Source organism: Balaenoptera borealis, assembly GCF_965194805.1.
Source record: "Balaenoptera borealis genome assembly, chromosome: 7".
In the NCBI taxonomy this organism is placed as follows: domain Eukaryota; kingdom Metazoa; phylum Chordata; class Mammalia; order Artiodactyla; family Balaenopteridae; genus Balaenoptera; species Balaenoptera borealis.
In genome coordinates this window covers 100,701,970-100,729,333 of record NC_138864.1, presented here as the reverse complement: position 1 = coordinate 100,729,333, position 27,364 = coordinate 100,701,970, and the positions used below count along the sequence as shown (strand labels likewise).

At 38.6% G+C, this 27,364-nt stretch overlaps 1 protein-coding gene across 6 annotated transcripts in view; it reads right to left on the bottom strand.

Annotated features, from left to right (window-relative positions):
* Nucleotides 1-164: 164 nt before the first annotated feature.
* CPED1 (cadherin like and PC-esterase domain containing 1) overlaps nucleotides 165-27,364 on the bottom strand; it is a 303,529-nt gene continuing 276,329 nt past the window's right edge. For 4 of the 6 annotated variants that reach the window (XM_082400001.1, XM_082400004.1, XM_082400007.1 and 1 more), the window contains one exon: nucleotides 165-3,207. In XM_082400001.1, the coding sequence (XP_082256127.1) occupies nucleotides 2,968-3,207 (240 nt within the window). In that variant the 3' untranslated portion in view covers nucleotides 165-2,967. Of the gene's footprint in view, nucleotides 6,418-21,210; nucleotides 27,316-27,364 lie in introns of those variants that run through there. The other 2 variants (XM_082400005.1, XM_082400003.1) reach the window with 2 other exon arrangements.

The window sequence follows — 27,364 nt, the reverse complement described above, 5'->3', positions numbered from 1 at the left end:
GGTCACAAAGCACCGAGCTGATCTCCCTGTGCTATGGGGCTGCTTCCCACTAGCTATCTATTTTACATTTGGTAGTGTATATATGTCCATGCTACTCTCTCACTTCATCCCAGCTTACCCTTCCCCCTCCCCGTGTCCTCAAGTCCATTCTCTACATCTGCATCTTTATTCCTGTCCTGCCCCTAGGTTCATCAGAACCTTTTTTTTTTTTTTTTTTAGATTCCATATGTATGTGTTAGCATACAGTATTTGTTTTTCTCTTTCTGGCTTACTTCACTCTGTATGACAGACTCTAGGTCCATCCACCTCACCACAAATAACTCAATTTCGTTTCTTTTTATGGCTGAGTAATATTCCATTGTATATATGTGCCACATCTTCTTTATCCATTCATCTGTCAATGGACACTAAGGTTGCTTCCATGTCCTGGCTATTGTAAATAGCCACTAAATAGTGCTGCAATGAAGATTGTGATACATGACTCTTTTTGAATTATGATTTTCTCAGGGTATATGCCCAGTAGTGAGATAGCTGGATCATATGGTAATTCTATTTTTAGTTTTTTAAGGAACCTCCATACTGTTCTCCATAGTGGCTGTATCAGTTTACATTCCCACCAACAGTGCAAGAGGGTTCCCTTTTCTCCGAGGGAGGAACACTCCCAAACTCATTATTGGATTGGATATATTATTATATATTATTACTCCCAAACTCATTATACAGATTGGATACTAATCAATTTTTACCAAAAATAATTCACTTCCTTTAACCTTTACATCGAAAGATATGTGAAAATGCATACTCTATTTTTTCTCAAATTATGAACTTGTTAAGCACACACACATACACGTGCACAAACATACACACACTTATTTCCCCAAGGTAAATAAAATGTAGTTTATTCAATTAAGGAGTAACTAAAATGATTAGTAGCATTTCAGTGCCTTACCTTATAAACAAAACTCATCACTGCACTGTGTTCAAAAGCTTTGGTCATTGTACAGCAGAGAGTTCATTTGATTAAAATTTAGAGAATATCAGGGTTGCAAGGAAGTATATCTTACCTTATTGAACCACACTCTAGTAGTTGAATCCATGGGATGATATCTCTGCCAAGGGATCACTGACTATGGTGTATGCCTCCAGTAAAAAGGAAAAAAAAAAATATACTCTCTAAACACAGACTATTACTAGTAAGACATTTATTAATTGTATTATTACAATTGTTTCTAAAATCCATCATTATTACAATGGTGAAGAGGTAAATGCAAAGCTAACCTCAGTCAGAAGTGTATTACAGTTAGGTTGACAGTAAATTACAAGAAACATCCACTGACTATAAATCTGTTACAGAATATGTAATACTGTACATTAAAACAGGATGGAGAAGCTGCATGAATTGGCAACATTTTATATCACTAAAAAACCATTGAAAACCTAAAAATGATGCTTGCATATAGCTGCAGATACTAGAAAATCTTTCATTTTAAAAGTTAATTCTGTACCATTCTTTTAAAAAATTTATCATCTGTCAGATGCAGGTATGTATTGTTTATATCAAGTGATATTCGTGCCTAGATATAATTTAAGACCGTTAAATATAAATTCATATTTACTTTCATATAAAAATATATATAAAAATAGAGTATTTAAAGGAGGTGGATATTCATAGTAAGGAACCGATCAATCAAAATAGTTTTATGTTTTTGTATAGTAATGAAATTGAGGTATTTGTACATTTGGCAATTTCAGCTAAATACTGAATTAACCCTCTCAGCCTTTTTCCCCAAAAGGAAAATAATCCTTTAAGAGCCATTGTAACTGTGAGATGTTATCTCACAACAAAGCGTTTGTACAATAAAAAAATTTACTATCTTAAAGTATAGAAGAGAAAGTTCTCAGTACTAGGATTAGATATGTTTTACATGTATGCCACAGTTTTATAAAAAAATAATTATATGTCTTTTCTAAATCTGGATTAGATACAGTTGCTCAGGAAAATCAAAATACAGTTACTAGTAACAGAGTAGTATTTGTGGACATATACAAATGCTTTCTGGAAATAAATGCCTACGCACTTGAGAATGCTTAATCCTTTGCAAGATATTTACATAAAATATAATTGCAATCTTAAATTATATAGAGCTCTAACAGCAAACAAAAGCTTTCTTAAGTAATACCATCAATGAAACATAATAAAGTAACCCATGAACAACTATATTTTGTTTCTCACTTTAAAATTACATATTTAATCAACTCAGACTGCAGTTACCCATCCAAGTTCACAGACAGGCTAGGAGGGAATGTTTATGAAAACTACAAAGAATGCAAAGAAATATATTGGTGTTTTAACTGTAAAATATTACACTTCCTATCTCTTTCATAGACTCTCTTAGAATTCCCTGGAGGAGCATTACTATTCTTTTCCTTTCAGTTATAGGATGTTAAAAATCTAGGAAGAAGCGGTTTTCATAAGCATTGGATTCACAAAGCCTAAAGCCTCATCAACGCCATGTTTTCTCCTGGTAAAGCGCACAAGCGTAATCCCCACTTGCAGGTGTAATGTAATCCCTTTTTCCCCTTTCCAATACTGAGGTAACGATAAAGATGATAAGGCAATACTCAAGAGCATTGTCTTTTCCCCCCATGTTTCAAATGTCTATATTTCTCTTTATTATCACAATGCAATACCCAGGCCACAGTGGATCTAGTTTATGATTATACTTCAGGTCACCATTTTCTAGTTCTGTCTTTCATCTTGAAACCAGCTGATTTCCACGTGCACATCCTAACTTTATAAAGCTGTAGAAAAAGAAAGCGTTATGGCTTTTTTAGCTACGTGTGCATTGGTGTGGTTGTGTGTGCGGGTGTGCCTCAGCATGGGCGGTGGAACCAAAATACGCATAATGCACAGAATTTGGCTGCTCAGCCATCGTCCGGGTGAGTGACTTGAATCCTATTCCAAGTTCAGTCCTTCTGCAGAGTCTGCACAGTTCTTTCACTGGCACACATCCTGCTGAGAAGGATTTCAGAGCAAACCTGATTAACTGGACCTCTGACATGATACGGTGATTGAACCTTTGTTACAGAGTCTTGTTGTCGTTGTTGTACTTTGCTTTGATTGCTGAAATATTTTCCCACAATATGATTTCTTGATCGTTTCATTTTAAGAAAGTGATATTCTTTGGATAATTCTGATTTCACTACCTGCAAATAAAGAGCAAAAAAAAAATAGTGAGGCAAAATCAAGGATATTTAAGACCTGCAAAGAGCAGGGTACCTAACTCACAAACTTGGAAAAATCATCTCTAGCACATGGATGTTATAGATGCTGCCCAAAGGGCACGAATATGATTGACATGACCAAGAACCAAGGTAACTTATCTTTCAAAAAGGACCAAGGTTGAAATTAGAATTTCTGCCCCTTTTCTCACCTCAGGGCAGCTGTCTTTAATGCAACTAAGGAGTAGTCTCAGACAGTGTCTCTGCCACACTGCTGTGTGTGTGTGTGTGTGTGTGTGTGTGTGTGTGTGTGTTTAGGCCAGATGCTAACATACAGAGGACACTGACATGCCTTTGCTGAGTCACTGATTCAAACATGGTACTCTAAGCCTGTCATGGCATCCTTTTATAGAATGATCACTACAACTATTTTCAGAGAAAAGAGAAAATATTTTTGCATTGCACACCCATAAGCTGACGCTGTTACAGTTAGTAGTTTCATTTCTCTGGGCACTTAGTAAGTCATGGAATCTGAAGGAGCAGCCTATGCTCTATTAAGCTAATAACTTTATAAGTGTTTGTACCTATGTATAGTTTTACCTTAAAATTGTTTTGAATAGGCAGTGTAAACATTTATAAAGCATAAAAGAGTGTAGAATAAAAAGTTTCCTTCCCGTCTCTGCTCCTCACTTTCAGTCACTCAATAGCCTCCCCAGAAGCAACATGTATTATAGTTTCTTTGGGATTCTCTTCATGGATAGTTTATGAATAGTAACACACACACATAAAAACAAAGAGGCCATATTTATTGTCTATTTGTACAGTATGTAAAAATTTGCTCTGGTGAAATCCTATAATTGTCAGCTTTAATCACTGGGCTAAAATATCTCAGGGAGTTAGCAACAAAAGTCAGAGAAAACGAGGTGGGGACCCAGAGAGACTGGGGGAGGGGAGGGTTGAGAAGTAGGGAAAAGAGAAAATACCGGCAAAAATTTTTTGGGTGTGTTTACAAATGAATAGCAAATCTTTAATTTCATCAAATTAATGCAACTGTAAGACATTTTCAGTCACTATGGACACATTATTTATTACTGATGACTAATGAAAGCAACACTAGCACATATGGATTTTTAAAATTCTTTTGAGGGCTATGTAATGATTTAGGTACGTATTTTTTGATCCCATATAAAACAATGCAATGAAAACAGTTCCAACAATATAGAATATTTGAAAAAAGTAGCATGCGATCTATTTTGAAGGTAGGTATTTTTAGTTATGTTGTAAGTGAGCGGGAACCATTTTAGAAGAGTTGTTTGAATAGAAACTCTGTAACAGTCTACGCCAAAAGGTTAAGAGCAGTGATCTTTAGGTGGAGGAATTATAGGCAATTTAAAATGTATTCTTTGTAAATTTTTGGTCTTGACTTTTTAATTTTACTGCAATGAATGTGCATTACTCTGTAATCGTAAAAACACTGAAGCTATTCCCACTTTGAAGAAAAATATAACAGGAATGCCTTTTAAAGCCAGTATACCCTGCTAACCCCAAATAAATGAATTGTTTTTTTGTAACTATGGGAGGTTTGGCTTTTCACGATCAGGCCCTCAGATGAAGTAACTCTTAAGTAGTTCAGTGAAATCAGCGGGTTGTGGTGAGGAATCCCTATGGATCGTAATTTACAGCTCAGTCTGCAGTTAACCACTGATTAATATTCCAGGTCCCAACGTTGTAAGTTTCTATTATGTGCCGCTCCTTCTACCTCTGTTTGGTTGTACAATAACTTTAAATATGATAGGCTGGGGAGGTGCACCAATGTTTTCCTGAAGGTTTTGTCCATTTTGGAGGAGGTTTGTATTCACCTATGGCAAGATAAGTGAACATTCTTAAGGAAGTTTACTTAAGGAGACACTGAAGCATAAATATTACAGTCAACCCTGAACAAATATTATTCCAATGTTCTGAAGCCAAAATAAGGTTAATTTTGCTTATATAATGTTATCTTAAGTTCTGGCTTTTTCAATTGCCTGATGATTTGCATGCTTATTATATGAAAAATATAAAAAGGTTCATCCCAATGCAAAAAGGTCATATTCCTTAAAAATTTTAATGTTTGGTGTGATTTCAGGGTTGCATTTAATGTTGCATTACCAGTGTTGGATAATGCTAGTTTAAATGCTTACAGCAATCTTGAAAGTGATTCATACAAGGGATATACGAAAAATACCTATTTCCAGTGTACTTGCTGAAGCATGTAGCTTCCACTTGGGAGTACTGTCAGTATTTTGCCAGATCACAGTGGGAAGGTTGATGATATACTTCTATTTTTAAATCACTAAGGTGATCTCTGAGAAAGGAAGATGCAATGATGGCGTCTCTGCCAGCTTCTGAGGACCAGCCTAATGCCTCCTACAGGGAAAGCTTCTACTATGCTATATGAGATTGACCCCTACACAGCCATGCCAGGGATTGGCCCAACAATACCTAAGTCAGTTGGTTTCCTTTGAAAACTATTTTTCAGGAAATAATCAAAGATAATGAGTTTCCCAATTCCTTTGTTAAGCCAGTATCACCCTGATGAATCCTAAAACCTGACAAACCTACAGAGAAAGAATGATTTCAATTTTGATTTGTCAAAACACATACATAAAAAAATCCTCCCAAAATGTTATTGCAAATGGAATCTAGGAGCATTTAAAGAATCTAGCAGTATTATGGGCTGTATTACTAGCACATACAATTTATTTCAGGAATGTTAAGCTTCAATATTATGAAATATTTTGTCATAGGAGATTACCAAAGAATTATTTGTAGCTATATGATTGTTTGCCCTGAAAACTCAAAGGAATCTACAGTAAAATAAGGAGATATTTTAAAGTTAATATTTAAAAATTATATAGCTTTCTATATTCTATCAATAATTAATAAGAGATATATTAGAGAAAAGATTTCATTACAATATTAAAACAACTTCATCAAGTTCAATGATAATCTATAGGACACAGGTGAAGAATGCGTCAAAAATTTAATGAGACATAAAAGAAAACATGAATAAATGGAAAGACATAACATGTCAAATCGTCCCAAGTTAATTAAAGAGCTATTCCAATTTTAATCACAGCAGGATTTGGGGGTATGTGACAAAGGAATTCTAAAACAGATCTTAAAGAATAAATGTAGGAAAATAGCCAAGACCATCTGGAAAGAAAAAAAAAAAGCAGTGATGAGAGGATACTTTCAATACCAGATATTCATTCATCAACAGGACTTGAATCTACCATCAACCTACCATGGACTCAATTTGTTGGCTGTATAAGCCAACTATAAGCAGAATTCAATACTGAGGTAGAAAAAACAGAAATTTTCACACTGCAGGTTAAAATGTATTTTATAAACCGCCTGTTCCCTAAAAATTTTCATGGAGAAATAAGGTAGTTCTGAATAGCACCCAATGTCATATAAATCCAGTGACCATAAATGTTGACAGCCTAATAGTTTTAATTACACGGGATTAAAATCAAGAGTGTGTGTTTAAAATGGAGCTAAGTGCCAAACTGCTAATAGGGTCTCCAATGAAGAAGGGGGTGAAAATTGAGGGTGTGTGTGTGTACTGTAAAAACAAAAGGATTTTTGTTTTTATTGTATATACTTATTTTAAAATGTTTAGCATTAGCAAGAATTCATGTAATCCTTTTATAATAGAAAAGCAGTAGAAGAGAAACAAAGTGATGCTGTATCTTACAAAATTAAACTTTATGATTTATTTTTGCCATACAATATCCATCTTTCAATCTTCAGAGCTCTCTGTGTTAGGAAACACATGGAGTAACTCAGATATGGTCCCTACCCTCAAGGGGACTATATAAAGACACATGTCTAAGATACTTGAAGTAAGAACAAGAATGAAATGACTTCAAAGACATTGTCTGAGACTAGATCCCCAAGGTCAGGCACCATGTTGTTTCCATGTAATGAATAGTTCCTTAGTAAGTACATTAAGGAGACAGTGCTAATTTATGGTGGCCATGATAACTTGTTCACACAGCTATTATTTCTTTGAACTTATTTGTAAAATTTGGTGTCTGGTATTGCCGTCAAACTGCTATCTTTGAGTTTCAAAATATTACTGTATTTTACCTGCTCTTATTGACTCTAAAGTGGAGGAAGAGGAGTTAGCTACATTTTTAAGTTTTGGAAATGTTATGCAAGTGAAGGATGTTTGATACCTGTACAGTAAAGAGCGAACTGTTTCTTTCCTTTGATCTTATGTGTAGAAATGTGCCCATGTGAGTCCTTCCAAAATCAGAGGACCATTTGGGGTTACTAAATTCCAACTACAGTGGAGATTGGAATGTGGCTTTGAAAGAGAGGTGTTAGCAATACAAATGTTAGGTTTATCTCTGGGGCATAATAATAGTAAACAACAAAAATGAGCTATTAGAAAACAATGGTGAAAGATTTAGGTCTTGAACCAGAGACAAAGGACTCTAGATGTTTGTGTACAGTGGTCACCTCAATCAGAGACAAATACTAACGTCTTGATGCTTCCAAATGCTTCTCTAAATCTGGGTGCATACGACTCAACAACTGAGAAAGAGACGCATCTACCAAGAGCAAAAAGGAACTACTACATATGGTTAATAACACATACCCATGTGATTGGGGAAATGTTTACATTGCTTGAAACATGAGTGTTAGCTGGAGTTTTATTGTTCTTTTTTGCCACTTTAAAATAATCCAAAGTAACCCCTTGTCTTTAGTTTTGTTGTCATTATTTTCTTTTTGTGACTTTGCTGTGTCAAATTGTATTTAAAATTAGGAAGAGAGAGTGAAGGACAATTGGTCTCCATAAATTGTGATAACCTGTGAGATCAGCATTGTTCCCTAATCACAAGTATAAGTGTAATAATAAAAAAATTTTTTTCTCACAGCAATGTTCAAATTTAGATTAAGTTACAAATAGGAATAGACTTTTAAGTAAAGATTATAGTGTTTCAAAACAGTAATAGATTTTTATTATAGTATCTATGGAAACTTGGAGAGGAGTAATTTCGGAGCTGGAATCAAGGGCTGCAATGGGGATAAGATATTACAGGTTATGTAGATGATCACATTTTTCTGTGACTCAGTCCAACAAAAATTCTGTGCTTTGGTGTGTAGAAGTAACTTTTGCTTTCTCTTAGGCTTCTTATATGCTAAGAGGTCTCCCACTTTATGACGGTACATCTTTCCACATCTCTATATAATTAAGGACTTGGGCACACAGACATTTTAGAAGGCATACAAATGCCCATAATTCAACTTGACTTGTTTGGGTCAATGGCTATTGTAAGACTCCCCAAACAAATGAAAAAGTGTTATAAATTACAGGACAAAAGTACATGGCAACTTTTACTATTAAATTCATGTAACTTCAACACTCAAAATTGATTTCACATAAATAGTCATCAGAATGAATGTGTTACCATGTCAATTAATTGCTGCATCTAAAATAACTATGAATTTTCTCTTTTAAAAATTTAATTTATTTTTATACAGCAGGTTCTTATTAGTTATCAATTTTATACTTATTAGTGTATACATGTCAATCCCAATTTCCTAATTCATCCCACCCCCCCGCCCCCGCCCCGCTGCTTTCCCCCCTTGGTGTCCATACGTTTGTTCTCTACATCTGTGTCTCTATTTCTGCCCTGCAAACCGGTTCATCTGTACCATTTTTCTAGATTCCACATATATGCGTGAATATACAATATTTGTTTTTCGCTTTCTGGCTTACTACACTCTGTATGACAGTCCCTAGATCCATCCACGTCTCTACAAATGACCCAATTTCATTCCTTTTTATGGCTGAGTAATATTGCATTGTATATGTGTACCACATCTTCTTTATCCATGCATCTGTCGATGGGCATTTAGGTTGCTTCCATGTCCTGGCTATTGTAAATAGTGCTGCAATGAACATTGGGGTGCATGTGTCTTTTTGAATTATGGTTTTCTCTGGGTGTATGCCCAGTAGTGGGATTGCTGGATCATGTGGTAATTCTATTTTTAGTTTTTTAAGGAACCTCCATACTGTTCTCCATAGTGGCTGTGTCTTTTTTTTAAAATTTATTTTTTTATACAGCAGGTTCTTATTAGTTATCTATTTTATACATATTAGTGTATATATGTCAATCCCAATCTCCCAATTCATCACACCACACCCCCCCCCTCAATTTACATTCCCACCAACAGTGCAAGAGGGTTCCCTTTTCTCCACATCCTCTCGAGCATTTGTTGTTTGTAGATTTTCTGATGATGCCCATTCTAACTGGTGTGAGGGGATACCTCATTGTAGTTTTGATTTGCATTTCTCTAATAATTAGTGATGTTGAGAAGCTTTTCATGTGCTTCTTGGCCATCTGTATGTCTTCTTTGGAGAAATGTCTATTTAGATCTTCTGCCCATTTTTTGACTGGGTTGTTTTTTTTTTAATATTGAGCTGCATGAGCTGTTTATATATTTTGGAGATCAATCCTTTGTCCGTTGATTCGTTTGCAAATATTTTCTCCCATTCTGAGGGTTGTCTTTTCGTCTTGTTAATAGTTTCCTTTGCTGTGAAAAAGCTTTTAAGTTTCACTAGGTCCCATTTGTTTATTTTTGTTTTTATTTCCATTACTCTAGGAGGTGGGTCAAAAAAGATCTTGCTGTGATTTATGTCAAAGAGTGTTCTTCCTGTGTTTTCCTCTAAGAGTTTTATAGTGTCTGGTGTACTATGAATTTTCAAAAAGCCAATATAAGAAGGGAAAGCTTGGTGAATTGGAAAAGTGTCAGGCAGATTACAAGCAAATACCTTTTCTAAAACTGATCTTGACTTGAATAACACCCAAGGAACTTCTGATGTGGTTCCAGATCCACAGAACAAAATAGAAAACAATTTTCAGTGGTGCAAGTGTTCCAAAATCGCTAGACCAGATTAGGGGGGAATGTTCTGATTACAAATGTGTTTCACAATCATGGGTAGGGTCTGAGGAATGAGGGTAATTGTTTTTTAAGGCTAGAAAACATGAGCTTGACCAGGCAAAACCTGCTAACACAGTCTTTTAAGATAAATGTATATTATTGAAGTACTTTTTATTTGGTATAGTCATTCTGCATTCAATCCAAGATCCAGTCACAAAAGTTATGACCAGCTGCAAAAGTAGTTTAAGAATTCACAGAAATAGAATAAAAATAAAGTGACAGAGAATAGCTAGAAGCCAGTCCTTATAATTTCATTTCAGGAAATCATGCAATTTTTACAGATAATAAGGAATTCTTTCATCTACCCCCCCACCCCCAATATTTAATTATGGCCACATGAAACAAGCTATGTTTTGAGTGAAGGGAGTCCAACTTCTGAATGGGTCAAAGATGCTGAGGATTAGAGGGCAAGACTAAAGTTTTCTTTAGGAATGAGGATTTGTTTTTTTCTTTTTGTTTTTGGTGTTTCCAGATATGCAATGTCTCTGTCTCCCATCCTACCTCCAAATCTTCAACCCTTTTTACCGGACAGCTGAGGCTTTTTCATTCCTGTCCCCAGTCAGAGCTCAGTTCCTGACTTTGGGAACAAATTCTGCTCTGAAGTGGGAAGATTCATTACAGGGAACTACAGATCAGTAGTTTACCAATTTCATGTTAAACTGTTGGTTCTATCTTGCACTTCTACGCAGTTCCCCAGAGACTAACTCCCTGTCTTAAACTCAGTTTCCTAAGTGGGTGAGTATTCATGTAACTGGATTCTTGATACTATTTGAATAACCTTTGTTAGTCTAATTGATTTCAAGCTACGTTACTTCCCTGCTCTATTTAGATGGACATGTTGTGTCTTGGAATCTATTTTGATCTTAACTCACAGGTGTTTGTTTCCATCCATCTCTCCTGAACTTAGAATTTTTATTTAAGAATATGGCACTATTGGGAGTTCCCTGGTGGCATAGTAGTTAGGATTCTGAGTTTTCACTGCCGTGGCCCGGGTTCAATCCCTGGTAGGGGAACTGAGATCCTGCAAGATGCACAGTGTGGAAAAAAAAAAAAAAAAAAAAAAAAAAAAAAAATATATATATATATATATATATATATGTATATATATGGCACTAAAATGTTATTTAGAAAACGATTTGTGTGGACCAACATTTCTCACTGCTGGAATCACTGTAGGGATTTGCCCAGCACTATCCCGGCCTTTCTTAAAGAGCTCTTCTACTAGGCCATTGCATTTCTTGTCAGAAGGGCTCTCCAGCCTCCTGTCTGAGGTGGCAGGTGACTGACCATTTAGGGGGCTTGGGGAGAAGTTTAGGGGCTCTACTTTTCAGCAGCCAATTTCACTTTCGGCTTTCTGATTTCAGCTTCTAGATTAGTTTGCTCTTTGCTTTCCCTGTGTTTCTGAGTCTAGACTCTCTGTTCAACTTTAAAAGAAATCATATGTATGGGTGTAGGTTCTTGACTGCATGGGTTGGGGTAAGGGACTCAGGGTCCACCAGTTTTGCACACAGACTTTTAACCAATTGTTTTCTGACGTGTGCTGTAGCCCTGCCTTCCTCAGCACGTGGCTCCTTCAGGTCTGAGCCATTCAGAGGATCCGTGGGTCAAGGTTGCCCCTCCTAGAATTGGTGTTTCTCCTCTCTAAGCACTTTTTTTTTTTTAGGGAAAATATGAACTTTTATTTTTTAAAGCTAGGGACAAATTTTTAATATATTTTTTAGTTTTTATTGAAATATAGTTGATTTACAGTGTTGTGTTAGTTTCAGGTATACAGCAAAGTGATTCGTGCATATATATATCTATTCTTTTTTAGATTCTTTTACATTATAGGTTATTATAAGATACTGAGTATAGTTCCCTGTGCTATACAGTAGGTCCTTGTTAGGCACTTTACATTGTAAATTCCTTTGCAGGCTAAGTCAAACTTCTTAAAATGAATTCTGTCTGTTATGAGTTATTTCTTATTCTGTCTTTTTTTGGGTGGTGGTGGTGGTGAAGATTTATGTCTTTAAAGTCTTTTTTGTGGAGTTTCAAGTGGAAGGGAAGATAAATGCTTGTGGTCAATCTGCCACATTTAATCTGTACTCCAAGCGTGATTTTAGACCTTATTGTCTATGCTAGTTTTCCCAAAGTGTGTTTACTGAGGTGTTAATAGCTGTTATTAAAAAAAGAAAAGTGGTTCTGTGGCCAACATTTTGGGAAAAACTGGGTCAAACTAAGCTAAACCGTTTCTTTGCTGTAAGGGCTTTTGGGATCATTTAATATACTAATACTATTTAAGAATCCTTAAAGTGGAGGGGGATACAATATTTCCCAAACCCCAGATCCTGTTTTCACCAGGCTAGAACGCTAAAACCTAAAGTAGGAAAAATGCTAATCAAAGCAGTTCAAAGTCCATCTCAGCTTGGCACTTAAAGGTTGGTAGTGAAACCTCCAGAAATAAGCATTCATTGCACAGAATATGAGATGAAATAGTGATGGGTCAGCATCTCTTTCTAAGGCATGTTGACATTCCATGTTCCAGTACTGCAGAGGTTGGGCTGGATAACTGCCTCCTGGGGATATAGTACCAGTGCAACGTAGAGTGATTGACACTTTTCTTTGTTCATCCTCCATTATAACTGTCCTTCTTAAGAGAGATACCCTGATGTTATTGGGTATCCACCATTCCACAGAGGATGGTCCCTTTGGAAGAGGATTTTGTACCAATCCATCTCAGGAAAGGTTGGGCTCCATTATGGCTAATGAGTTCATTCTCACCAGGCACCGATCTTGAATCCAATCGGCCACTAGAGAAGGCTAGAATTCACTTGCAGATGGAATGAACATGAGTTATTTTACACAGAAAGGACTGTTTAGAATTATCTTCCAAAAAATGGGGTGTGGGAATGGTAGGTAGTGAAAGCTTCTGTGACTCTTCTTTAGTTACAGAGCCATTGAAAGATTTCAGGTGACACCATTCCATTTGCAGTGTAGAAACATTACACTTGGTGAGGGCAGGAAAGATGAACTCAAGTAGTTCAAAGTGAAGGTTCCAAGAGGAAGACATTGTAATAGTCTAGGGCAAATGAATGACAGGGAAGAAGACCTTCCATCTCACCTTGTTCATTTACCAGCATCCTACCAACTATTTACCAGTGTCCTTGACCTGGTCCTCTCCCACATTGTCAGGAGCCTTCCTCTACCAGCCCTACCCACTCCTGTGTACTCACTCTACCCCTTAGTATTAACTATTCCCCCTCTGCCCATAAACATGCCAAAGTTGTTCCTCCTATAAACTGTCCCTAGATCACTTTCTCTTCTAAATCCAATATCTTCCCCTCTTTCTTATTGTTACTTGTTGAAAGGTTTTACCTTTTCTCACTTCTTATACCTCTTCATTCTATTGTAGTTTACTCCCTGCCCTCAATATTTTACTGAAACTACTCTTAATATGGTAAGAAAGGACCTTATCAATGCCAAAAATCAATGACTATTTTAAAATCCCTATAGAGTTATCTATTACACTGGACAACATTAGCCCTGTTTCGATCTCTCCTTACACATTTTCACTTTTTGGTTTTCCATGGCACCCCACTCTACTAGAGCTTTCCTCTAACAGTTTATTCTCTAAATTCAAATGCTCCTATTTCTCCCAACTTGGCTTAAATATTGGTGTTTCCAAGGGTTCCTTCCTCAACTCTTCTTACTCTTCTCACTTTCTTTGGATGATCTATTTTCATCGTTTCGACTATTATCTGTTTTCTGAGGACTTCCAACTTTTTATTCTCCAGCCCCACCCTGTCGCTCAAGCTTCAGATGTGTATCTCCAACTGCCTGTTAGGATGCTCCACTTGGATGTCCCACAGGCATCTCAAACACAATATGTTCAAAACGGAATTCATCTTTTCCCTAAGCCTGTAGCTTCTCAGTTACTCTCTGTCTCAATTGCCGGTTCAGTTCTCTAATCCGTCACCCAAGTTCGGAATCATCTTTGATTCTTCCTACTCCCTCATGCCACTCATAAGATCTACAGATACATATTTAATAGGGCTTCTATTTGTCTGCTTCTCTCTTATGATTGCTGTCTCTGTCCAGGTTTGGGTGAGCCTTTATCATCTCTTACTTGACTTCTGAAAAAGTCTCCTAACTTCTCTCCCTGGCTGAGTCCTTTTCAAATCTTCCCTCCTCATGGTTCTCAGACTTACCTATTTGAAACAAAGATGCGATTGTCTCACTTCTCTCCAAAACCTTTCATTGACTCTCCATCACTTAGAGGATAAAGTCTAAGCTTTTACCATGATCTGGCCCTAGCCTACTTTTCCCAGTCCCCTTTTATAATTGATGTTCTACAATATACAGAATTGCTTGTGATTTCCTGAGAACATCAGGTTATTTCAAAGCTACTTTGGTTCACATTGTCTTAGGGGTTGGAATGGTTCCTTCTGCTATTATCTTACTACTTGACTAGGACCAACTCATCCTTTAATAATAAACTTGGGAGTAGGGGCAAGATGGCGGAAGAGTAAGATGCGGAGATCACCTTCCTTCCCACGGATACAGTAGAAATACATCTACACGTGGAACTGCTCCTACAGAACACCCACAGAACGCTGGCAGAAGACGTCAGACCTCCCAAAAGGCAAGAAAATCCCCACGTACTTGGGTAGGGTAAAAGAAAAAAGAAATAACAGAGACAAAAGAATAGGGACGGGACCTGCGCCAGTGGGAGGGAGCCGTGAAGGAGGAAAGGTTTCCAGGCACTAGGAAGCCCCTTTGCGGGCAGAGACTGCGGGTGGCAGAGGGGGGAAGCTTCGGAGCCGCGGAGGAGAGTGCAGCCACAGGGGTGCGGAAGGCAAAGCGGAGAGACTCCCGCACAGAGGCTCGGCGCCAACCAGCACTCACCAGCCCGAGAGGCTTGTCTGCTCACCCGCCGGGGCGGGCGGGGGCTGGGAGCTGAGGCTCGGGCTTTGGTGCTAGCCGGGAGGGAATCCGGGAAAAAGTCTGCAGCTGCCGAAGAGGCAAGAGACTTTTTCTTGCCTCTTTGTTTCGCGGCGCGCAAGGAGAGGGGATTCAGAGCGCTGCCTAAACGAAATCCAGAGACGGGTGCGAGCCGCGGCTATCAGCGCGGATCCCACAGCAACAGGGGCGCAGAGGGAAAAACGGAGAGATTCCCGCACAGAGGCTCAGCGCCGAGCAGCGCTCGCCAGCCCGAGAGGCTTGTCTGCTCACCCGCTGGGGCGGGCGGGGCTGGGAGCTGAGGCACGGGCTTCGGTCGGATCGCAGGGAGAGGACTGGGGTTGGCGGCGTGAACACAGCCTGAAGGGGTTGGCGTGCCGCGGCGAGCCGGGAGGGAGCCGGAGAGGAGGTCTGCAGCCGCCGAAGAGGCAAGAGACTTTTTCTTGCCTCTTTGTTTCGCGGCGCGCAAGGAGAGGGGATTCAGAGCGCCACCTAGACGAACTCCAGAGGCGGGCGCGAGCCGCGGCTAACAGCGCGGACCCCAGAGACGGGCGCGAGCCGCGGCCATCAGCGCGGACCCCAGAGACTGGTAGGAAACACTAAGGCTGCTGCTGCTGCCACCAAGAAGCCTGTGTGCGAGCACAGGTCACTCTCCACACTGCCCCTCCCGGGAGCCGGTGCAGCTCGCCACTGCCAGGCTCCCGTGATCCGGGGACAACGTCCCCGGGAGAACGCACTGCGCACCTCAGGGTGCTGCAACGTCACGACGCCTCTGACGCCGCAGGCTCGCCCCGCCTCCTCCGTATCCCTCCCTCCCCCCGGCCTGAGTGAGCCAGAGCCCTCGAAGCAGCTGCTCCTTTAACCCCGTTCTGTCTGGGTGGGGAACAGACGCCCTCAGGCGACCTACACGCAGAGGCGGGTCCAAATCCAAAGCTGAACCCCCGGAGCTGTTCGAACAAAGAAGAGAAAGGGAAATCTCTCCCAGCAGCCTCAGAAGCAGCAGATTAAAACTCCACAAACAACTTGATGTGCCTGCATCTGTTGAATACCTGAATAGACAACGAATCATCCCAAATTCAAAAGGTGGACTTTAGGAGCAGGATATATTAATTTCCCCTTTTCCTTTTTTTGTGAGTGTATATGTGTATGCTTCTGGGTGAGATTTTGTCTGTATAGCTTTGCTTTCACCATCAGTCCTAGGGTTAGGTCCGTCCATTTTTTTTTTTTACTTAAAAAAATTTTTTTTTCCTAATATATGTTTTCTTAATAATTTTTTCTGTATTTTCTATTTTTAGAAATTAAAAAATTTTTTAATAAGTTTTTTCATATTTTTTATTTTAAAAAATTAAAAATTTTTTTTCTTAATAAATTTTTTTCTTAAAAATTTTTTTCTTATTTTTTACTATAAAAAATTAATAAATTTATTTTTAAAAATTAAAAAAAAATTTTCTGAATACATTTACTCTTAATTTTTTTTCTTATTTTTTATTATAATAGCTTTATTTTATTTTATTTTATCCTCTTTTTTTCTTTCTATTTTTTTCTCCCTTATATTCTGAGCTGTGTGGATGAAAGGCTCTTGGTGCTCCAGCCAGGCATCAGGGCTGTGCCTCTGAGGTGGGAGAGCCAACCTCAGGACACTGGTCCACATGAGACCTACCAGCTCCACGTAACACCAAACGGCAAAATCTCTCAGAGATCTCCATCTCAACATCAAGACCCAGCTTCACTCAACGACCAGCAAGCTACAGTGCTGGACACCCTATGCCAAACAACTAGCAAGACAGGAACACAGCCCCATCCATTAGCAGGGAGGCTGCCTAAAATCATAAGGCCACAGATACCCCAAAACACACCACCAGACGTGGACGTGCCCACCAGAAAGACAAGATTCAACCTCATCCACCAGAACACAGGCAATAGTCCCCTCCACCAGGAAGCCTACACAACCCACTGAACCAACCTTACCCACTGGGGACAGATACCAAAAACAACGGGAACTACGAACCTGCAGCCTGTGAAAAGGAGACCCCAAACACAGTAAGATAAGCAAAATGAGACGACAGAAAAACACACAGCAGATGAAGGAGCAGGGTCAAAACACACCAGACCTAACAAATGAAGAGGAAATAGGTAGTCTACCTGAAAAAGAATTCAGAATAATGATAGTAAGGATGATCCAAAATCTTGGAAACAGAATAGACAAAATGCAAGAAACATTTAACAAGGACGCAGAAGAACTAAAGAGGAACCAAGCAACGATGAAAAACACAATAAATGAAATTAAAAATACTCTAGATGGGATCAATAGCAGAATAACTGAGGCAGAAGAAAGGATAAGTGACCTGGAAGATAAAATGGTGGAAATAACTACTGCAGAGCAGGATAAAGAAAAAAGAATGAAAAGAACTGAGGACAGTCTCAGAGACCTCTGGGACAACATTAAACGCACCAACATTCGAATTATAGGGGTCCCAGAAGAAGAAGAGAAAAAGAAAGGGACTGAGAAAATATTTGAAGAGATTATAGTTGAAAACTTCCCTAATATGGGAAAGGAAATAGTTAATCAAGTCCAGGAAGCACAGAGAGTCCCATACAGGATAAACCCAAGGAGAAACACGCCAAGACACATATTAATCAAACTGTCAAAAATTAAATATAAAGAAAACATATTAAAAGCAGCAAGGGAAAAACAACAAATAACACACAAGGGAATCCCCATAAGGTTAACATCTGATCTTTCAGCAGAAACTCTGCAAGCCAGAAGGGAGTGGCAGGATATACTTAAAGTGATGAAGGAGAAAAACCTACAACCAAGATTACTCTACCCAGCAAGGATCTCATTCAGATGTGATGGAGAAATTAAAACCTTTACAGACAAGCAAAAGCTGAGAGAGTTCAGCACCACCAAACCAGCTTTACAACAAATGCTAAAGGAACTTCTCTAGGCAAGAAACACAAGAGAAGGAAAACACCTACAATAACAATGGGAATAGGAACATACATATCGATAATTACCTTGAATGCAAATGGATTAAATGCTCCCACCAAAAGACACAGACTGGCTGAATGGATACAAAAACAAGACCCATATATATGCTGTCTACAAGAGACCCACTTCAGACCTAGAGACACATACAGACTGAAAGTGAGGGGATGGAAAAAGATATTCCATGCAAATGGAAATCAAAAGAAAGCTGGAGTAGCAATTCTCACATCAGACAAAATAGACTTTAAAATAAAGAATATTATAAGAGACAAAGAAGGACACTATATAATGATCAAGGGATCGATCCAAGAGGAAGGTATAACAATTGTAAATATTTATGCACCCAACATAGGAGCACCTCAATACATAAGGCAAATACTAACAGCCATAAAAGAGGAAATCGACAGCAACACAATCATAGTAGGGGACTTTAACACCCCACTTTCACCAATGGACAGATCATCCAAAATGAAAATAAATAAGGAAACACAAGCTTTAAATGATACATTAAACAAGATGGACTTAATTGATATTTATAGGACATTCCACCCAAAAACAACAGAATACACATTTTTCTCAAGTGCGCATGGAACATTCTTCAGGATAGATCATATCTTGGGTCACAAATCAAGCCTTGGTAAATTTAAGAAAATTGAAATCGTATCAAGTATCTTTTCCGACCACAACGCTATAAGACTAGATATCAATTACAGGAAAAGATGTGTAAAAAATACAAACACATGGAGGCTACACAATACACTACTTAATAACGAAGTGATCACTGAAGAAATCAAAGGGGAAATCAAAAAATACCTAGAAAGAAATGACAATGGAGATACGACGACCCAAAACCTATGGGACGCAGCAAAAGCAGTGCTAAGAGGGAAGTTTATAGCAATACAAGCCTACCTCAAGAAACAGGAAACATCTCGAATAAACAACCTAACCTTGCACCTAAAGCAATTAGAGAAAGAAGAACAAAAAAACCCCAAAGCTAGCAGAAGGAAAGAAATCATAAAGATCAGGTCAGAAATAAATGAAAAAGAAATGAAGGAAACAATAGCAAAAATCAATAAAACTAAAAGCTGGTTCTTTGAGAAGATAAACAAAATTGATAAACCATTAGCCAGACTCATCAAGAGAAAAAGGGAGAAGACTCAAATCAATAGAATTAGAAATGAAAAAGGAGAAGTAACAACGGACACTGCAGAAATACAAAGGATCATGAGAGATTACTACAAGCAACTCTACGCCAATAAAATGGACAACCTGGAAGAAATGGACAGATTCTTAGAAATGCACAAACTGCCGAGACTGAACCAGGAAGAAATAGAAAATATGAACAGACCAATCACAAGCACTGAAATTGAAACTGTGATTAAAAACCTTCCAACAAACAAAAGCCCAGGACCAGATGGCTTGACAGGTGAATTCTATCAAACATTTAGAGAAGAGCTAACACCTATCCTTCTCAAACTCTTCCAAAATATTGCAGAGGGAGGAACACTCCCAAACTCATTCTACGAGGCCACCATCACCCTGATACCAAAACCAGACAAAGATGTCACAAAGAAAGAAAACTACAGGCCAATATCACTGATGAACATAGATGCAAAAATCCTCAACAAAATACTAGCAAACAGAATCCAACAGCACATTAAAAGGATCATACACCATGATCAAGTGGGGTTTATCCCAGGAATGCAAGGATTCTTCAATATACGTAAATCAATCAATGTGATACACCATATTAACAAATTGAAGGAGAAAAACCATATGATCATCTCAATAGATGCAGAGAAAGCTTTCGACAAAATTCAACACCCATTTATGATAAAAGCCCTGCAGAAAGTAGGCATAGAGGGAACTTTCCTCAACATAATAAAGGCCATATATGACAAACCCACAGCCAACATTGTCCTCAATGGTGAAAAACTGAAACCATTTCCACTAAGATCAGGAACAAGACAAGGTTGCCCACTCTCACCACTATTATTCAACATAGTTTTGGAAGTGTTAGCCACAGCAATCAGAGAAGACAAAGAAATAAAAGGAATCCAAATCGGAAAAGAAGAAGTAAAGCTGTCACTGTTTGCAGATGACATGATACTATACATAGAGAATCCTAAAGATGCTACCAGAAAACTCCTAGAGCTAATCAATGAATTTGGTAAAGTAGCAGGATACAAAATTAATGCACAGAAATCTCTTGCATTTCTATACACTAATGACGAAAAATCTGAAAGTGAAATTAAGAAAACACTCCCGTTTACCATTGCAACAAAAAGAATAAAATATCTAGGAATAAACCTACCTAAGGAGACAAAAGACCTGTATGCAGAAAATTATAAGACACTGATGAAAGAAATTAAAGATGATACAAATAGATGGAAAGATATACCATGTTCCTGGATTGGAAGAATCAACATTGTGAAAATGACTCTACTACCCAAAGCAATCTACAGATTCAATGCAATCCCTGTCAAACTACCACTGGCATTTTTCACAGAACTAGAACAAAAAATTTCACAATTTGTATGGAAACACAAAAGACCCCGCATAGCCAAAGCAATCTTGAGAACGAAAAATGGAGCTGGGGGAATCAGGCTCCCTGACTTCAGACTATATTACAAAGCTACAGTAATCAAGACAGTTTGGTACTGGCACAAAAACAGAAATATAGATCAATGGAACAGGATAGAAAGCCCAGAGATAAACCCACACACATATGGTCACCTTATCTTTGATAAAGGAGGCAAGCATATACAGTGGAGAAAAGACAGTCTCTTCAATAAGTGGTGCTGGGAAAATTGGACAGATACATGTAAAAGTATGAAATTAGAACACTCCCTGACACCATGCACAAAAATAAACTCAAAATGGATTAAAGACCTAAGTGTAAGACCAGACACTATCAAACTCTTAGAGGAAAACATAGGCAGAACACTCTATGACATACATCACAGCAAGATTCTTTTTGACCCAGCTCCCAGAGAAATGGAAATAAGAACACAAATAAACAAATGCAGCTCATGCAGCTCAATAACAAAAAAACGAACAACCCAATCCAAAAATGGGCAGAAGACCTAAATAGACATTTCTGCAAAGAAGATATACAGATGGCCTACAGACACATGAAAGAATGCTCAACATCATTAATCATTAGAGAAATGCAAATCAAAACTACAATGAGATATCATCTCACACCGGTCAGAATGGCCATCATCAAAAAATCTAGAAACAATAAATGCTGGAGAGGGTGTGGAGGAAAGGGAACTCTCTTGCACTGTTGGTGGGAATGTAAATTGATACAGCCACTATGGAGAACAGTATGGAGGTTCCTTAAAAAACTACAAATAGAACTACCATACGATCCAGCAATCCCACTACTGGGCATATAACCTGAGAAAACCATAGTTCAAAAAGAGTCATGTACCAAAATGTTCATTGCAGCTCTATTTACAATAGCCAGGACGTGGAAGCAACCTAAATGTCCATCGACAGATGAATGGATAAAGAAGATGTGGCACATATATACAATGGAATATTACTCAGCCATAAAAAGAAATGAAATGGAGGTATTTGTAATGAGGTGGATGGAGTTAGAGTCTGTCATACAGAGTGAAGTAAGTCAGAAAGAGAAAAACAAATACAGTATGCTAACACATATATACAGAATCTAAGGAAAAAAAAAAAAAAAAGGCCATGAAGAACCTAGTGGCAAGACGGGAATAAAGACACAGACCTACTAGAGAATGGACTTGAGGATATGGGGAGGGGGTGGGGTGAGATGTGACAGGGTGAGAGAGTGTCATGGACATATATACACTACCAAATGTAAAATAGATAGCTAGTGGGAAGCAGCCGCATAGCACAGGGAGATCAGCTCGGTGCTTTGTGACCACCTAGAGGGGTGGGATGGGGAGGGTGGGAGGGAGGGAGATGCAAGAGGGAAGAGATATGGGAACATATTGTATATGTATAACTGATTAACTCTGTTATAAAGCAGAAGCTAACACACCATTGTAAGGCAATTATACTTCAATAAAGATGTTTAAAAAAAAATAATAATAATAAACTTGGGTAGTTTTCAAGGAGAGGTTCACTCAATCCTCAGATTGGATTAGGTGCCCCTTCTTGGTATTATTACAATACCTTATTATATCTCTTTAACGTATTGTTTCATAGTATGGATTTTTATGTCTGACTCTCTGACTACAATGTGTTAAAGGTAGAAAATGTGTCTTATTTATTTTTGCATTATTGCTGTTTAGCTCAAGAACTGGACTCAAAAGATAAATATTGGACAATTAAGTAAAAGAATAAACGTGGTCGAGGCAAGTGGAACAGAGTATAGGGGAAAGACTTGGAAGAATATTTACGAGGTAAACAGGATTTGGTAACTAGCTGCTTGGAAGTTGCTAGGGGGCTGAAGAAAGATAAGGAGGAGTCAAGGATGACCCTAGCTTGTAAATGACAGTGCAAGAGAGTAAATTCAGGAATACAAGAGAACAAGAGAGCGTAAGGGGAATATTAATTCTCAATATGGAAACATGTTGAGTTTGAGATGCTTATAGGAATTCTACAAAATGTCTTCCTACTTCATTTGACAGCAGTTAGTACAATGCCTACATAGACACTCAAAAATTTGTTGAATTAGATTTCTATTACTAATTTATTAAAAATAGCCATGCTGATAGTTAAATTCTGGGATCTGCTATGTAAGATAACTATACTTGAATCAGTTATTTTTTCTTGAAAAGTCAATATTTCAGTTTTTTAGACAGATGAATTTAAAGGCTTTTTTCTTCAACTGTGTTCATAATAAACTTTGAAAGTTTGAAGGAAAAAGAGAAAACCTTTAGGTCCACAAAACAGAAGGAAAACATTTCTAGGCCAGATAAGCTTTTGTTAATTTAATTAAGATTAAATAATAACAGGAAATCATCTCTGGCAAAGAACTGCAAACCTCTTCTTTCCAAGGTGCAAGAATCAAAGGAAACCTGTTGATATTAGAGCTGGGCAGTTATGCCAGAAGGTTTCTGTGTTTTGTTTTGTTTTGCTTTTGACTGAGTCAAAAGCTAGAGCGACATCTGCCAGAAAACAGAGACATCATAGAAAGTTTGTGCAACTGGTTAGACTGACTAATAATCACATAACAGTTGGCTGTGGATTTGCCCCTTCTGCAGCCAGGTTTGGGCTGGTAATATGTTTGTATCCTTTCCAGGTTTTAGCTCACTCACAGTAGATGTTTGCCACATAACTAAAGGCACCATCCAAAACCACTCTTGGGCGAGAGCTACCTGGATCCTGTTTGTTGTCCTATATAAACACTGGGAAAACAAATTCCACTTCTACCCATGAAGAGAAACACCTGCTTTTCTAATCAGCAGGAACATTTTAGGCGAAATTGATGCATACCAGTTGGGAAATTGTTTATAGATTCATGGTGGCAGCATATCCTCTCTTGGTGACTTGACAGATGAAAGAGACACCCCAAGACCTTTAATCTCACCTATGGCAGCAAGAGCCCACTGGAGCAGGTTTGTTATGTCTAGGATAGAATTCTCACCACAAATCAAAGAGAACACTTCGAGATCTCACTGTGATGATTACAGCAATCCTTCTCAGGTATCTATGAATCTATAGTGGGAATGGTTTAATTGAACACGAAAAGATATAAGGCTCCCAAACCCAAATTCTTATTGGTCTAATACAGTAGATCTTCATGCTTGCTTTCACTGTACGACAAATTGCTTTCCCAGCTCCTGAGTCCAGCACAGAGGAAGAAATGGTTGTTATTAATGAATTTCTGCCTTTAATGTTTTGTATGAGACCAATAATCTATGTTTTCTCATCTTGTCACATTCATCATCAAATCATCCTTTGCAAAAAGCTTTAGATTTTCTTGATTGTTTATAATAAGCTAACAGTGACTCAAGATGTTGGGTGATTGTTTAGAAAGATTATAAAACATCCGCGTCAGCACTGGAAACTTCCTGAGGTACAAGTGGTACAAATTGTTCAAGAGTTAAGCAACAATTACGCCCAAGTGATGAATGGGTTTAGAGACTTTGTGATAAAGGGAGTCAGCTGAGAAAGATGATCTTATCAGTTCTATGTTGTAACTGGAAAGGCGAATGCTTCCAGAAGTATTTCAGCTCCAACATGAAAACATCAAAATGGATAACACTGCTCGAGAATCAACAGAGATCATTTGGGTGATACCTATATAGCTTGCCATCAAGATGGCACACATTAGAAATAGGGTTTAATAAAACACAGTTTGTATGTAATAATTGCACACAAAAAATTATAAAATCAAATAAGTGAAGTAATTTTACCTGACATGCTTAAATCATGATTATGAAAATTAAGGATGGTTTTTATTAGTAATAATTATAAGCCAATATTCTAGTTCTGATGGCTCAAAGAGTCTTTACTGTAGTTCTCAAATTCCATGACTCTTACTGTCAACTGGTTGATCCTGTGACAATCATGTGGGAAGGGCATCTTCTGTTTTTATTTTTTATTTTGTTTTAGCCGCACTGTGTGGCTTGTGGGAGTTTAGTTCCCCGACCAGGGATCAAACCCGGGCCCTCAGCAGTGAGAGCGTGGAGTCCTAACCACTGGACGGCCAGGGAATTCCCGCATATTTTGTTTTTAATTGGAGCCACGTGGGAAATCAGTAGAGGACTTCTCTTTTTTAGACTTCCAGAGCACTAAAGCTGAAAAAAGAAAAACAGGTACCCTCCCCCAAAATACTAACTGGAGACACATTATGTAAAAATAAATAAGTAAACCTTTTCTAAAAGTGGCAAAAAACCTCTGTATGTTGTCATATGTATGTTGTCTTTCAAAGCCCCCATTTTCTGTGGGTTTGGCAACCTTTGGCTTCTTTTTACAGCCAAAATGGTTATGGTGATACTGGGTTGGCTCAGCTGCAAGTTCAGTTTCTTCCTCTTCCAAGCTACCTGCTCTTGTATTTCTAAGCCTTGACCTTTTGCAAATAGGAAAGGCACTGGAAGGATATTTTCTTATGGAAGAAGTAAGTAGACACACAGTATCCTACAGCTTAAAAATCTGATCTGCAACAGCATGGCCAAGCTTCAAGTTGCTAAAATGCCATGCTCTCAGCTGTCGGTGGAGGCTCTCACTTCTCTGAGATGCAGTTCCATTGCCACACAAAAATATAACATGAATTCATTAGCAGAACATACAGAAGAACCAATGCAGTGTCAATAACTTCTGGATATTCATAAAAATCTGAGGATCAAGATGGATTCTGATAGTCATCTTAGGGCTGAAAAACAGGATCAGAAGAAACCTTTAGTTGTCACCTCACTAGTCAACCCACTCATGACTGCACTCTGGTTTACAAAGGGGGCCACACTAGAAAGAACAACTGGATCAGTATCTGACAGGACGGTCAAACGAGACAATCTCCATTGCAGTTTCAGCTGAAGCTCCTGAAATCTAAAGCCAACAACAGTAGCCTAGTAACCTCATAGTCCAAAGCAATGTCCGGGCAATGTATGCAAAAGTGTGGACAAAATCCAGCTTAGCAAACCCTTGTCTGATTAGGCGTTGGGAAAAGGAGAATAAGGAAGAGAAAGAATTTCTGTGAAGGGCATTTCCCCAATACTTTATGGTTTTCCTCCATCTTGGGCAGTTGCTTCATCCTTGCTTTAAGCCAAGTGAGACAGGACTTCAAGGAACCAACTTTAAGAGGCGGACATGTGCCCTTTGGGGATTGGAAGCATTAGAACTGGTATGAGACACCATGGCTATAGATCAGCTTTAAGGTGGCAGAGAGAGTGAGAGAGCAAGAGTGAGAGTGAGAGCTAGAGAGAGAAAGAGAGAAAAAAGAGACAGGGCTTCACAGGGAGCTCACTGTATTTCTACCAACAGCAGAGCAAGGATGCTGGGGTGTTTCTTGTGGACCAAATGTGGGCAACTAAGTGTAGCGAGCCTGGTGCTATGCTGAATATTTTCCAAGAGGAAGCCTGGAGAAGCAATGTGACCCCCAGTAGAGGGATGGACAGTTGGAAGCCAAGGGGGCAAGGAAGGAATGCAGCTGTAAAGGAGACATTGCCTCCGTCAAAGAAGCTATTATCAGAGGGCTCGGTGGGAGTGTCTTCAAGGAAGTCCACAAGAGCACCTTCAAAAGAAAGAATCAGCGTGTTATGCCCAGAAAGCACATCGATGGGTTATGCCTATGCCACTCAGGTCAGACTTTTGTTGCCATTAACATCTCCCTAACCTGACCCAGTGAAGAAAGGGATGGGAGAAGAGTAGCAAAGCACGATGGGGAAAAAGGAAAGAAGCCTCCTGCACCCTCTCTCTTACTTTGGGCTTTTGAGACTGAGGCAGGCCTGAGCTGGGGGAAGGAAATAACTTCATGCGGTTGTAACACAGGACTGGGCAGTTTTAGTTCTGAAGTGAGAGTCTTCTTGTGCCTGAAAGTGATTGGAGTCCTATTATTATCTGAAAGTGGCTTTAAAATTTTGGGACTTACCAAGATTTTATGCAAGTGTAGGGAGGAAATAATCCACAGAGTTTGAAAGTACGGGGTGGGGGGAAGGAAAAAAAATTTTTCTTCTATCACCTTCTCAGCTAAGACTATTTAATTACTGGCTACAAATAAAATCATTTCCACCACTAGGAAGGAAAAACTATTCAAAACACAGGCCCTCCAGGAATTCCCTGGTGGTCCAGTGGTTAGAATTTGGCCGGGGCCAGGTTCGATCCCTGGTCTGGGAAGTAAGATCCCATAAGCCACGCGGTGCAGCCAAAAAAAAAAAAAACCAAACCAAACAAAGGAAAACAAACAAACACCACAGGCCCTCTGGTTAATGCATTGGATAAACCAGTGGAGGAAGCTCATTCATCAATTTAGCCTTGATTTTCAAGCTCCACTAAGACATTTGCCACCTTCTTTGGATACAATTTCTGATGGGAAGGCTTGGAGTCTATTAGAAAAGACAAGTGCTCTCCAGGTTCCCATCTTCCTGCTTGTGTTGACCAGTGATTCTGGTTTTCAGGTGTCTACATAAAGAGTAAATTATTCTAACACGCTTCATTTTGTAGAACCTCGAGTTGGGACTGCTACCTGCTTTGGCTGAGTGATGATGAACACATTGTTTAATCTCCTCCGGACATGGTTTCTTTAATGCAAAGTAAGACTGACAATGCAATTAAAGATATAATGAGAAA